This window comes from Gymnoscopelus microlampas (assembly GCF_963454915.1).
Source record: "Gymnoscopelus microlampas genome assembly, chromosome: 11".
Classification (NCBI taxonomy): domain Eukaryota; kingdom Metazoa; phylum Chordata; class Actinopteri; order Myctophiformes; family Myctophidae; genus Gymnoscopelus; species Gymnoscopelus microlampas.
In genome coordinates this window covers 33527700-33539318 of record NC_139948.1, presented here as the reverse complement: position 1 = coordinate 33539318, position 11619 = coordinate 33527700, and the positions used below count along the sequence as shown (strand labels likewise).

The window sequence follows — 11619 nt, the reverse complement described above, 5'->3', positions numbered from 1 at the left end:
CTACAAGTGGACGGTGTGAAGAAAGGCTGATTAAGAAAACATTCCCTGTGTGCAGCTAAATCGAGGCAAGGTGAAACATTTTCTTGAGGAAACTTAATTAGCAAAAGCCTAACATCGCCAATTCACCATGAACGGAGATCGAACACATTCATGTCACGTCCATTCTGTCATTTGGTGACTGAATTGATTGTGTGCAGGTGATGTCCACTAGAGGTCGCGAGCATTGTCCAGTAGCGCCACTCTGCGTTTGAAGCCACACGCTGCATGCGGTCACTCGATAAAACAAGATCCAGCAGAGGGCGCTATTTGCTTACCATTGAGCAAGACGGCAAGCAAGTGCAACATTATATCCCACAGCCTGGATGGATGTCGCCAGTGGTGGAAAAAAATACTCAAATGTTTTACTTAAGTAAAAGTATCAATTCCACAATGTAGAAATACTCCGTTACAAGTAAAAGTCTGGTATTCTAAAGTTGAGTAAAAGTACAAAAGGATTGGCATCAAAATATACTTAAAGTACCAAAAGTGAAAGTACTCATTATGTAGAATGTCCCATTTTGCAAGTTTCCAAGTGTATAAAATCATTTGAAAATAGCAGATCTACAAGCTCACAACAGGTTGCTTTGCGACCTGTTTTGAGCATGCAGATCGTCTATTTTCAAATAGCCAATATGGCTAAAGTGTATTAGTGTATGTTTTGTAAAAAATTATCAAAAAATTCACAGAAACAACTCAAGTAATTAACATTTTCACATAATTGTGGTGGAGTAAAAGTATAATATTTGCCTCTGAGGTGTAGTGGAGTAGAAGTAAAGTATTGAACATTGGTAAAGTAAAAGTATATCAAAATGGTACTTAAGTACTGCTACTGCAGTAGTAAATGTACTTAAGTTACTTTCCACCACTGGATGTCTCATCAGCAGTGGTCTGACAGCTGACAAGCCAATCATACTAACGTAGCTTTTATTAACTTATCGAAAATAAATATCAATAGTAATAAAAAGCATTGAACACATACAAAAGAAAATCATAACGCAACTGTCGCTACGGGCAATGGGATTTAGACAAACCAATGTGTTTTCGCGTAAGGCAGTTGCTTGACAACCACCCTAGCCAATCACGGAACAGTCACGCCTCCGGTCTATGGGACACAGACTCTACCATAACAAGTTCTTCAAAGATGACGGATCCTACATCGCCAGAGGACCCATGGAAAGTAAGTAACTAACGTAAACAAGCTCTCAATTTACATTGTTTGTTCGTGTGATTCGTACTAAAAATGAATAAGGACAAATATAGATTTTTTTTTGTTGTTGCATATAACTGACGTTGTGGTTGCCAAGTTTAGCTTTGTTAGCTTGCCCGGCTAACTTGCTAACACTAACGTAGTGGAGTAACTTATCAGTTAATTGGCAGAAGTACGAATAATGTCATGCATTTTACAAATGATCTCTTTCTGTTCTGCTCTTTGCAGAATGACTTGAGACTTTCCATCAGTTAGTTGTCCTTTCTGAGCATTGCTGACTGGTACAATAAGGAAGTGATTGTAATTATTAACTATTATACTGTACATATGTTTCTTTTTGATTACAACTCGTTTATATGATGTTTTTGCATAGTATTGTATATTTTGTCTGTCGCTAACTGTTTCTATGAATTGAATACTCAGGACCCCAATGGAAACAAGCCATAGTACTTTCTTGGGCTCAATCCTTTTAGCATTGTATATGTATTAAACTGTGCTTTCTGTGTGTTTTTTTTTGGCTAACTGTTAATTGCAAAGTATTCAATCAATCAATCAATCAATCAACTGTGGTGTCCTAGATCAGTGGGGTTCTCAACCAGTGGTCCGGGGACCACCAGTGGTCCTTGAGGGGGTTCCAGGTGGTCCCCAGCTAAATGATGGAGAGTTGGTAACCAAATGGACCCTTATAGATCTTTAACTCTTGTAAAATGAAAAGGACCCTTTTACGCTCTCAAGAGTTAAATTATCGTTAAACATCTGCATTACTTAATTAAATAATTGTTATTTTGATCAGTTTGCCTCTTTTCTCTCCTATGGTACCACATCATTACAGCATGGAATTGTGGAAAAAATTGTATCCAACGATAACAAAATATTGTATGTCTTGGGTCTGAAAGTCTAAATCTCATCAAATGGTGGTCCGTGGCTCAATGGACCACCTTGATATGAAAAAGGTTGAAAACCACTGTCCTAGATTAGACAATGAATCGAGGCTGGGAGCAATAATACACTGGGTGCTTCTCTTTATGCCCTCCCGACCACCAATTACCCAAATCGGGACGATTCTCAGCAGGGCTCAGAGTGACTACCATTCAAGACGCTGGCTATTATAGCCCCTTTGTTACACTACTTTGGGTAGCTCAATTTACCTTGTGATGCCACCCTCCTCATCTCTATTTTATCTCCTTGTTTCAACTTTCACTGCCTGCCCTGGTGATGATGGCTCAACAGGCTGATGGTGCTTTTAGTGACAACGGCTTTGACCACAGTGAGTATTACAGATCCGTTTGTATCCAGGCTACGTGACGGAAATATTGTGTTTCTGATGATCTGGGATCAGTTGGGTCATTCCATGTTGTTTTATATTTTAGAATTGCTTTGACAACTCTCGTTATCCTGTAGGTTTCTTTGCTGAGACTGCCAGAAAGAGTGCAGTCGTCTCCAGGGCTAACAGCATCGGATCCACTAGTGCCTCGTCGGTTCCAAACACTGGTATTGTTTTCTGATTAATGTCAATGTCACTGATGGTGCTGTGAGCAACATTTACATAACGTCTAGATGGCACTTTTTAATCTATCTATATATATATATATATATATCTATCTATCTATATATATATATATATATATCTTAATGCATAAATGGGCTTTATTCTCACCCAATTCTCATTACCTTTTCTATCCAAGTCTTTCTTCAAAACACACTTCATTTTTTTTATTGAAGTGTGTTTTGCTTGGGTGTGCTTTCATTATCAAACTATCTGCGTTGTCTCAGTCTAATATCTGTCTGTAACTGTCGCTTGCATCTCCTGGCTATAGATGATGAGGACAGTGACTACAGGCATGAGACATCGTACAAGGACTCCTATAAAGACAGACGGAGACAAGCACACACACAGGCTGAGCAGAAACGCAGGGATGCTATCAAGGTAAGTAGATGGCGGGTGATTGAAGCTATTGTATTACTCATTTTACAAAAACAGATCATTTGCATCACTTTTTTGATTTGATTATTTTTTAGATTTAGTTTTTAATCTGTATTCGTCAACAAATGTTTACTGTCCTTCTAGAAAGGCTATGATGACCTCCAGTCTATCGTGCCCACCTGCCAACAGCAGTCTGAATTTGCTGTGGGAACGCAGAAGATCAGCAAGGCTACGATACTTCAGAAAAGTAATAGCAATAACTACTGTATAGTGCTCCACATCCACTGAGCTCCATAGCTATTTGTACAGTAACACTTGATGCAAGTACAAGTTAAATTGTACATGATTAACCAGTTAAAACATAGCAAAACAACGGTGATCGGATATTTACAAAGAATTACTAAACCTATTCCTAAATGTTTTGTACATGTTTGCATAAAATGACATTCTTGGTTAAAATGGTTAAAGGAACAGTTAGCCTTTTCTCAACCTTATCTCATCATCAGAGATGAAGCTATTCACAGATTGAGTAGATAGAAATGGTTCTAATAACCATGTAGCTGTTCTAAATCTTTGCTTGTCTAGTCAAGCAAAGATTAAAGTCAATAAATCCCTGACGAGTGCATTTTGGTGTTTCTTGCAGCCATTGACTACATCCAGTTCCTTCACAAAGAGAAGAAGAAACAAGAGGAGGAGGTGTCCATGCTGAGGAAGGAAGTGATGGCTCTGAAAATCATGAAAACGTAAGATGACGGCTAAGATGATACCTTTTTTTCAGAAAAGCCCCTACCCTGAAAAAAAGGGGCAAGCCAATTTCCTCACCCTGGATTTAATTTTCAGGGTCATTTTTTGATCTTTGAGGTACTATTTTGTAACGACATGTGCACAGTCAGCACAAATACTTTAAATTAATTCATTGAAATAATTATGCTGTAAAATCATGGCTATTTTCTATAATAAATAAACATCAAAATTAGTAAACAAATAATCCATATACCAAACCGTATCAAGTGTTTAAAAACACAAATGTGCATTTTCAATTTCAGGGGACCTGATCTTGTACTTCTTTTCTTTTTACACCGATGACTACATGCATATACATAGAAATAATTACCTGTGATTTCAGAAATTATTGTGTATTATTACTGTATTAACCTAGTTTGCTCTTATATTTTGAGTTGGGTGACCTTTCATTGTTGCAGGACCACATTGGAATTAATATTTCATTACACTTTTATGTGTAAATCCTGGGTTTAAGTTATTTTGTGATTACTTACTACTTACTTTTTAGCAAAACAAAATAAAATAAAATAAACCTTGTATTCAACTCCATGTGAGAATGCTGTTAATAGACTACAGCTCAGCGTTCAACACCATAATCCCCCTCAGACTTGACACCAAGCTCAGGAACCTAAGGCTCAACCCCAGCCTGTGCAGCTGGATTTTGGTTTGTCTGTCAGAACAGGTGGAGAAGATGTGACAATGTCTGAGGAGCCGAACAAAAATACATGTTACACTTATATACCTGTCCTGTACACAAGAAAGATAAAGACCACCTTGAACCTTGATGATCCAATGCCTACTCACTACACTGTAGTAAAGTGGTCCAAAATAACAGTGCCATTGAACGGTGTGTCCTTTATTTGTATAGGAACTATGAGCACATAGTGAAGGCCCACCAGAACAACCCTCAGCAGGGAGAGGAGCAAGTATCGGACCAGGTCAAGTTCAGTATCTTTCAGAGCATCATGGACACTCTGTTCCAATCCTTCAGCAACTCTGTTTCAATGAGCAGCTTCCAAGAACTTTCTGCCTGTGTCTTCAGTTGGATTGAGGAGCACTGCAAACCCCAGGTAAGGAACATGCTGATGTACTGTAGAGGTCGGAACACTGTTGCTTGTTACTATTATGTGTGCGCGACATTAGTTGATAAGTTCATGCTGGGATTTTGGGAGTCCCATGGCTGTGTATTAGGTTTGAGTTTGAATATTCATGCCGTCTCCATATTAGATTTTCATGTAAGAGTAAAAAGAATGTTTTTGTTTATGAAAACCAGTAGATGGGCCAATGCAATACTATTGGCATAGTCTATGATGGTGAATTTTGATTTATTGATGATCAGCAGAGACAGATTATTTAAAGTTTGTACTCACAATTCCCTTTGATTTTAATGATCCTTTCTATTAGAAAGGATAACATGCTTTCTGTTGTTGTTGTTGTTTTGTTTTTTGGGGGGTAGTCAACAATGATTTTGGTCTGTCATGCACATCCCTACTGTGTAATCTGTGACCCCTCTTTTCATTCCTAGACACTGAGAGAGTTTGTGGTGGGAGTGTTGAGGCAGCTCAATGGCCAGCTGTACTGATCCTCTACAACCACTGGACTTGATCACTCTCTCTCCCCAGAGATGGACCGTGGGCCCGCTCTGGCCTCTTGGGGTGTTGTAGAAACTTCTGTTTGCCAGTTTGGTCACCCATTAGGCCAGTCTGCAGTATTTACAATTTCCTCAAGTGTTGTGTAGGCTGCAATTGGATTCTCTCTATGCAAAGCAATGTGACTGCAGTATACCAACCATTGCGTTGGATTAACTGTTCATGTGGGCAAGAAATACCACATTGTGTTCTGACATTGTCCTAAAGCATTATACAGACTAGAAAATTGGCAGAGTTTTCCACACATTTCCCGCCAAAGTTGATGATTATTCGAGGCTCAATGTTTTTCTTTTTGACAGCCGCTTTGATTTACGTAAATATCCATGCTTCAGTCTGTTTGGATAGAGAAAATACAGTTGCAGTCTGCAGTTGACAAAAATACCTCTGAATAAGGTTGAGGCTATAGCCATTTTAGAAGTTTCATGACAAAGAATCTCCTCTTTACAGATGCAGTATGAAAGTAGACATGAAAGCCAATAGTTTAAACATATTTGCTTCAGAAACATTGTCTGGCTGCTTTCAAATAGTAGACGGGACTTGATGTTTTTTTTTTTTTTTTTTTAATCTCACTAGTTTGTCTGAGGAAGTTTTATTGAATGTGTTGTAATTGTGAGTGTTCAGTGAAGATTTTGGCTCTATAGTTCTTTTCTTTTTTTTGCATTGTGTTTGAATGAAGACTTCAATATCAGCTCTGTCAGCAATCATTGCTTTAGGTACTGTATGTCACCGTTTTGTGTTCGTACTTCTAGAAATAGTCTTTCTAGTTGATTGTCTTACAAGGTATAAGTTCTGGCCCTTATGTTTTAAAAAATCAAATTGTTTATTTTCCCTGTGATAAATGAGGGCTTGTCTTATCACTGTCTCATTTAAATGTAATGATTAGCACCCCAGTTGCAACATCTGTATCTGTTCTATGAATTTATATTAAACCACAGGTGTGGTTTTCAGAATACCTGTAGCTTTTAATAGTTTTGTTTCCAACAAATGTATTACGTTCTGTTTTACACAGGGCAGAATTATGGGTAATTGATGGTGTGCACTAGGACGCTGTCTCAGTATTTTTTGGATCACACACAGAAGGAACATTTTGCCTGGACTTTCTTTTTTACACCATCTCTTACTTTGAGGACATGAATTGTTTTTGTAAATAGCTATTCATGCTGTAAATGTTATGTTTACCAAAAGTACACATAAATATGAATGAAAAAGGGAATGGCTACAAGACGAGGCTATAATCAAGATGCTGGACAGGAGTGTAAGAGCAGCAGTTCTCCATCAGTGTAACCAATGTGCCTATTTTTACAGATGATGATGATGGGTGAACATTTGGTGTTTCTATATACACACAAGGGCTGATCAACAAATGTTAAGTCGTGGTTCGCAAACTTTTAAAAATATAGTCTACAGTATATAAGCTGTTGTGAAGTTGTAGATCTAATTTAGAATGTTTTACAATAATGACATGCCCAAAATAGGGATGCTAGGTTGGAAGTGGTTAAACTGGAACAAACAAGTTTCTGTAATTGTCCTCACCTTTCCAGTTGCTCCCCAGCTGCCCCCACTTAGCTCACTGTGCATTTGTGCCATTGTCCTAATGTGCCTTTCCCTTTGGGAAACAATGCATCAAAGTACTGCCATCACATTATGGATGGTTGGAATGTTTTATTTTGAATCTGAGCACAGAAAGCCGCACAGGGTGAATATGGCACCCCCGGGGAAAAAAGCCAAACCTCATCGAATAGACAGCAGTGTTTGAAGGAGAGTAGTCATGGTGCAGAGACCAATGACTGTCTTCCCACAGCATGGTGATTTCTCCTAACTTTATGGCTTGATTGACTATTTGATGACCAGAGCTACTGCCTTCAGTGCCAGACTTATTTTTTGATCAGCCCTTGTGTACATGATAGGAGCAATATTCTATTCTCCGTTGTGTTTATATGTAACATTTTGACAACTCTAAATCAAATATGCTTAAACGAGTGCATGATACTTTTGCAATTGGTACCAAAACAATGTCTAGGAAAGTTACATTCTTTCAATTGGTCAGTGAATGTGTAAACCTAAACAATCTTAAGCTGTCAAATGCACAATCAATAGCTAGATTACAATTCTCACCATGAGCTCAGGAAATCAATGTTGCAAATATTATCAGGATCTATTGATTTCATGTTCAGGCTTTGAAAAGGGAATTTATATATCAATATTTCTGGGAGTGAGATAAGCATCTCAGTGCTGGTTTGATTAAATCAGGTCTGTTAATGGTTGCAGATACAGCACATTTTTTATTGTAAAGAAAAACTCAACTGCATAATTAAATGTTTTATCTGTATTTTATTTGGAAATGTTCCTTCAAAAATAAATCTTTGAGATATAAATATTTCCTCTGGTTTGTAGTTATCGCCAGCATTGCAGTGAACCACACAGGTTTTGGTTGACACGGATAAGGTGCTCTGTCAAACACTTGGTACAACTGCCTTACAATCCTCATCAGTCTCCACACCAACTTCTTCCTATGAAAGAGAGCAGCATCAACATTATCACGAAGTAATTAACAGACGGAATAACAGACAGAAATAACCACATTATCTGTCTCACATTACTCTGTTGCACTGCATAATGTCAGTGCCATTAACAGATCTGTAATCAATACACTGCAGTGTACATGACGATGGCTCACCAGGAACTCCTTCTTGCTCTTAGGATATCCCTCCAAAATTGAATTCATCATGTCTGATGCCTGAGAGAAGCACAGTACAAAGTAATTTAGGGATCCATGCGGTGGTCATCAGAAAAATATTGAATCGTGAAGATATATTTGAAACAGCTTATGTAGTCATTAAATGTAACGTATTACCAATCTCTTCCTCTTTTTCCATTCCTTCACATAAACGTTCTGCTCCTTGTAAACCTAAACAACACAATTAGCAAAGATTACATTTTATATTTAGGTAAATTGTAATACAAAAGTCAATGAATGTGAATTTCAACTGGACAAACAATCATTCCTCACCCTGTCTTTCTCTTGTGGTGAGACATGATTTGTGGCTGACTTTATCTTCTCTGTGCGTAACCTGTACCCAGAACACTCTGCCTTCAGCTCACCGATCTCAGTCATCATTTCCTCTGTAGTCAGGGAACTGTTAAGCTCTTTCAGCTCTGTAGGCATATTATTCATCATGGCATTACAAATTACAAATCCCAAAATGCAGTAGGGCCTACTTGGAAAACATAATTCTTATACATCAAACAACATAGTGTTTTTCCACGTGCTAATTGATTGTTGATTATGGGCACTGTGTAAAGTAATGATAGCCATATAATAACATAAGAAGCAACATGTCTGAAGCAAGCAAAAGACTGCATTTACTGAAAGTGTATCCCACCTGCATCCAGTTGTCTACAGCTTTGGTTAAGGGCCTGAACTTGTGCATTGAGGTCTGAGATCTGACTGTCCATTGCTTTTAGGTCCCCATCATTCACATCCTCGAACTGAGCCTAAGGGAAGGATAGTCAGGTGCAGAGCTAAGGAAAATGGTTGTGCCAATGGTGCCGATCATCAAAATATAAATTCACATACTAACCTGATCAGCAAAATAAATCTTTTGCTTCCCATACATTTTCTCTTTGATCTTCCCCTGTAGAGCCAATTGTTCCATTGCTTTGACCACTGCCTGGTAACGTGAATAAGAATGAGCAAGTTAGCATAATAATAGTGCATGTGTAAACATTGCCATGTCAATGTTATATAGATCTTTTAAAGCTCACCGTTTTCCCAAATCCATGCTGTTTTTGTAAGTTACAAAAGACATCTTGGGAACTGTATGGACGATTCTTTTCATTCAGGTAGGAAAGAATGAGTCCCACACCTGTGGATGAATGTATAGTAGTGTTTAGGAACGCCAACTGATAACTTCACTTTGGTGACATTTAAATTGTGTGACCATTCCTCATGGTCCATGAGGAATCTAAACAAAATTAGACGATCAGTTAAAAACTAGCCTCGATCTCCAGGCTTTTATTAAAAACAGATTCCACCTTGTGATTTGGCTTACGACGGACCGTCATGGACGAACTTCAACCTGGTGTTTGCACTATCTCCCTTTTTGGCCCGTGCATCTACATAACACGTTCAGATTTCAAATATAAAGTGCTTACCCCATGGCCACGGATGTTACAATTATGTACGGCCCCTCAGAAGTACCCGTACCTCCCGTATTGTTCGATAAAAAGCATTTTTAATCCGACCGGTGGCCATTTTCTCATTGAGTTATGATGTATTAGAGTACAATACACCTCCCAACCGATAGGGTCACGTAGTTGAAAGCGTAGGAGAAAATACGGAGAAAATGGCCACCGATCGGATTTAAATGTTTTTTTAATGAACAATACGGAAGATACGAGGGCCCGAACATAATTGTAACATCCGTGGCCATGGGGTAAGCACTTTATATTTGAAATCCGGACGTTTATGTAGGTGTACGGGCCGTAAATGGAGAAAGTGCAAACACCGATTGAAGTTCATCCATCAGGGCTAAGGCTAGCGCTGGGAAGCGTTTTGGGAACGTCAACACTGCCAGCTAGCTTAGCTTTAACGTAAGGTTGTTTACATTACGAACGTAGCAAAGATACTAGTCACAGCCAAAACAGTAATTTAATATATTGGACTGACCTCCGCTGTCTTTCTTGGTCATTTTCTTCCTCTTGTTTCACAACCTGCCTTTGGAGATGAGTCGTGCTACGCGCGAAATGTACGTCACAGTGCAAAACATTCACGGTAGCCACTCAGCTCTGCTCCTACCAGTGTTGCCATATTTGTGAGACAAATAGGCAACCAGGTCTAGGAAAACAAGCGACTAGGCCACATGAACACAATTTAAACCTACAGTATGAGTATATGCATCTTGAAAATAGCCGATCTACAAGCTCACAATGCGTCACGAATTGCAATGCGACGCGTTGTGAGCTTGTAGATCGGCAATGTTCAAAAACTCTTGAAATAAAATGTAAAACATTTATGAAAATATTTGAGAATCACTAGTTTTAAAACATAATTAAAAAATGTGAAAGCAAGCCTAAGGGCACGGCCACACCGCACTTTTATTCTATGGGGTGGAATCTGCCAATGCTTTGTCAATGCAAATGCGTGGATTGATGGATTTTTCCAAGAATCCACGCATTTGCATTGACAAAGCATTGGCAGATTCCGCCCCATTGGTAAAATAAAAGTGCGGTGTGGCCGTGCCCTAAATAAGCAAGTACACGTTACTTAGAAACAAGCCCAAAAAAACGCAACCACTAATATTTACAGAAAAAGAAGCCCAAAGTCGCTTATAATAAGCCGACATGGCAACAATGGACCACAGAGGAGACTCACCCCTGCGCCTTCTTAACGCATGACATGATGAAGAGACCATGAACCAGTGGTGGAAAAAGTGTAGGAGCCATTTCGATGGTGTTATATGATCTGGTAGCCATGGTTCACATGACGCTTGTATGACAGTCATGTTTCAGGGCTAATGATCTGGTAGTTTGGCATTATTACTTTTGGACACTGGGTGACGGGGCTGTAGTTTTGACAGCACTGGGTGGTTATTTAAGGGGTCACATGTGTACTGATTACTGATTAGGTAGATCATAGGACACAGGTTGGTGAGGAGCCTAAAACCGTTTTTACCAGCAGAAAGGAGAAACAGACAGACAGAACCACAACACTCTTCTCTACAGAAATAACCCTGCAATATTCACTGGATCACTCCAGACACCACACCTGTGAAGTAATGGGCAATATTGGAACATTGAAAGGTTAAAATTGCCATTATATTCAGTAAAAACGGTTTGGCTCCTCACCAACCTGTGTCCTATGATCTACTATCGCCTGTGACCCCTTAAATAACCACCCAGTGCTGTCAAAACTAGAGCCCGCCACCCAGTGTCCAAAAGTAATAATGCCAAACTACCAAATCATATAACACCATCGAAATGGCTCCTACAAAAAGTATTCCTTTTTTTGGTTTTAC

General features: G+C 38.9%; 2 protein-coding genes across 2 annotated transcripts; one reads left to right on the top strand and one right to left on the bottom strand.

The window, feature by feature from the left end:
- Positions 1 to 1149: 1149 nt before the first annotated feature.
- mlx (MAX dimerization protein MLX) lies at positions 1150 to 6554 on the top strand. The gene is made up of 8 exons (XM_084072790.1): positions 1150 to 1216; positions 2477 to 2513; positions 2648 to 2737; positions 3064 to 3173; positions 3315 to 3417; positions 3814 to 3913; positions 4822 to 5023; positions 5479 to 6554. The coding sequence occupies exons 1-8, from the start codon at positions 1181 to 1183 to the stop codon at positions 5533 to 5535; spliced, it is 735 nt and encodes a 244-aa protein (XP_083928916.1). The 5' UTR covers positions 1150 to 1180; the 3' UTR covers positions 5536 to 6554.
- Positions 6172 to 10402, bottom strand: psmc3ip (PSMC3 interacting protein). Its single transcript, XM_084072791.1, has 8 exons — positions 10272 to 10402; positions 9368 to 9468; positions 9184 to 9273; positions 8986 to 9097; positions 8613 to 8758; positions 8457 to 8510; positions 8280 to 8339; positions 6172 to 8112 (listed from the first exon to the last, which is right to left on the bottom strand). Exons 1-8 carry the CDS (start codon positions 10291 to 10293, stop codon positions 8056 to 8058), a joined length of 642 nt encoding a protein of 213 aa, XP_083928917.1. The 5' UTR covers positions 10294 to 10402; the 3' UTR covers positions 6172 to 8055.
- Between the last annotated feature and the right edge of the window lie 1217 nt (positions 10403 to 11619).

Coding starts and splice junctions, on each gene's coding strand:
- mlx (XM_084072790.1), top strand. CDS start 1,181: ATGACGGATCCTACATCGCCAGAGGACCCATGGAAA. Junction 2,738..3,063: donor CTCGTCGGTTCCAAACACTG/GTATTGTTTTCT, acceptor TCCTGGCTATAG/ATGATGAGGACAGTGACTAC. Junction 3,418..3,813: donor GGCTACGATACTTCAGAAAA/GTAATAGCAATA, acceptor TGTTTCTTGCAG/CCATTGACTACATCCAGTTC.
- psmc3ip (XM_084072791.1), bottom strand. CDS start 10,293: ATGACCAAGAAAGACAGCGGAG. Junction 8,511..8,612: donor CACCACAAGAGAAAGACAGG/GTGAGGAATGAT, acceptor TGTGTTGTTTAG/GTTTACAAGGAGCAGAACGT. Junction 8,113..8,279: donor AGAGCAAGAAGGAGTTCCTG/GTGAGCCATCGT, acceptor TCTCTTTCATAG/GAAGAAGTTGGTGTGGAGAC.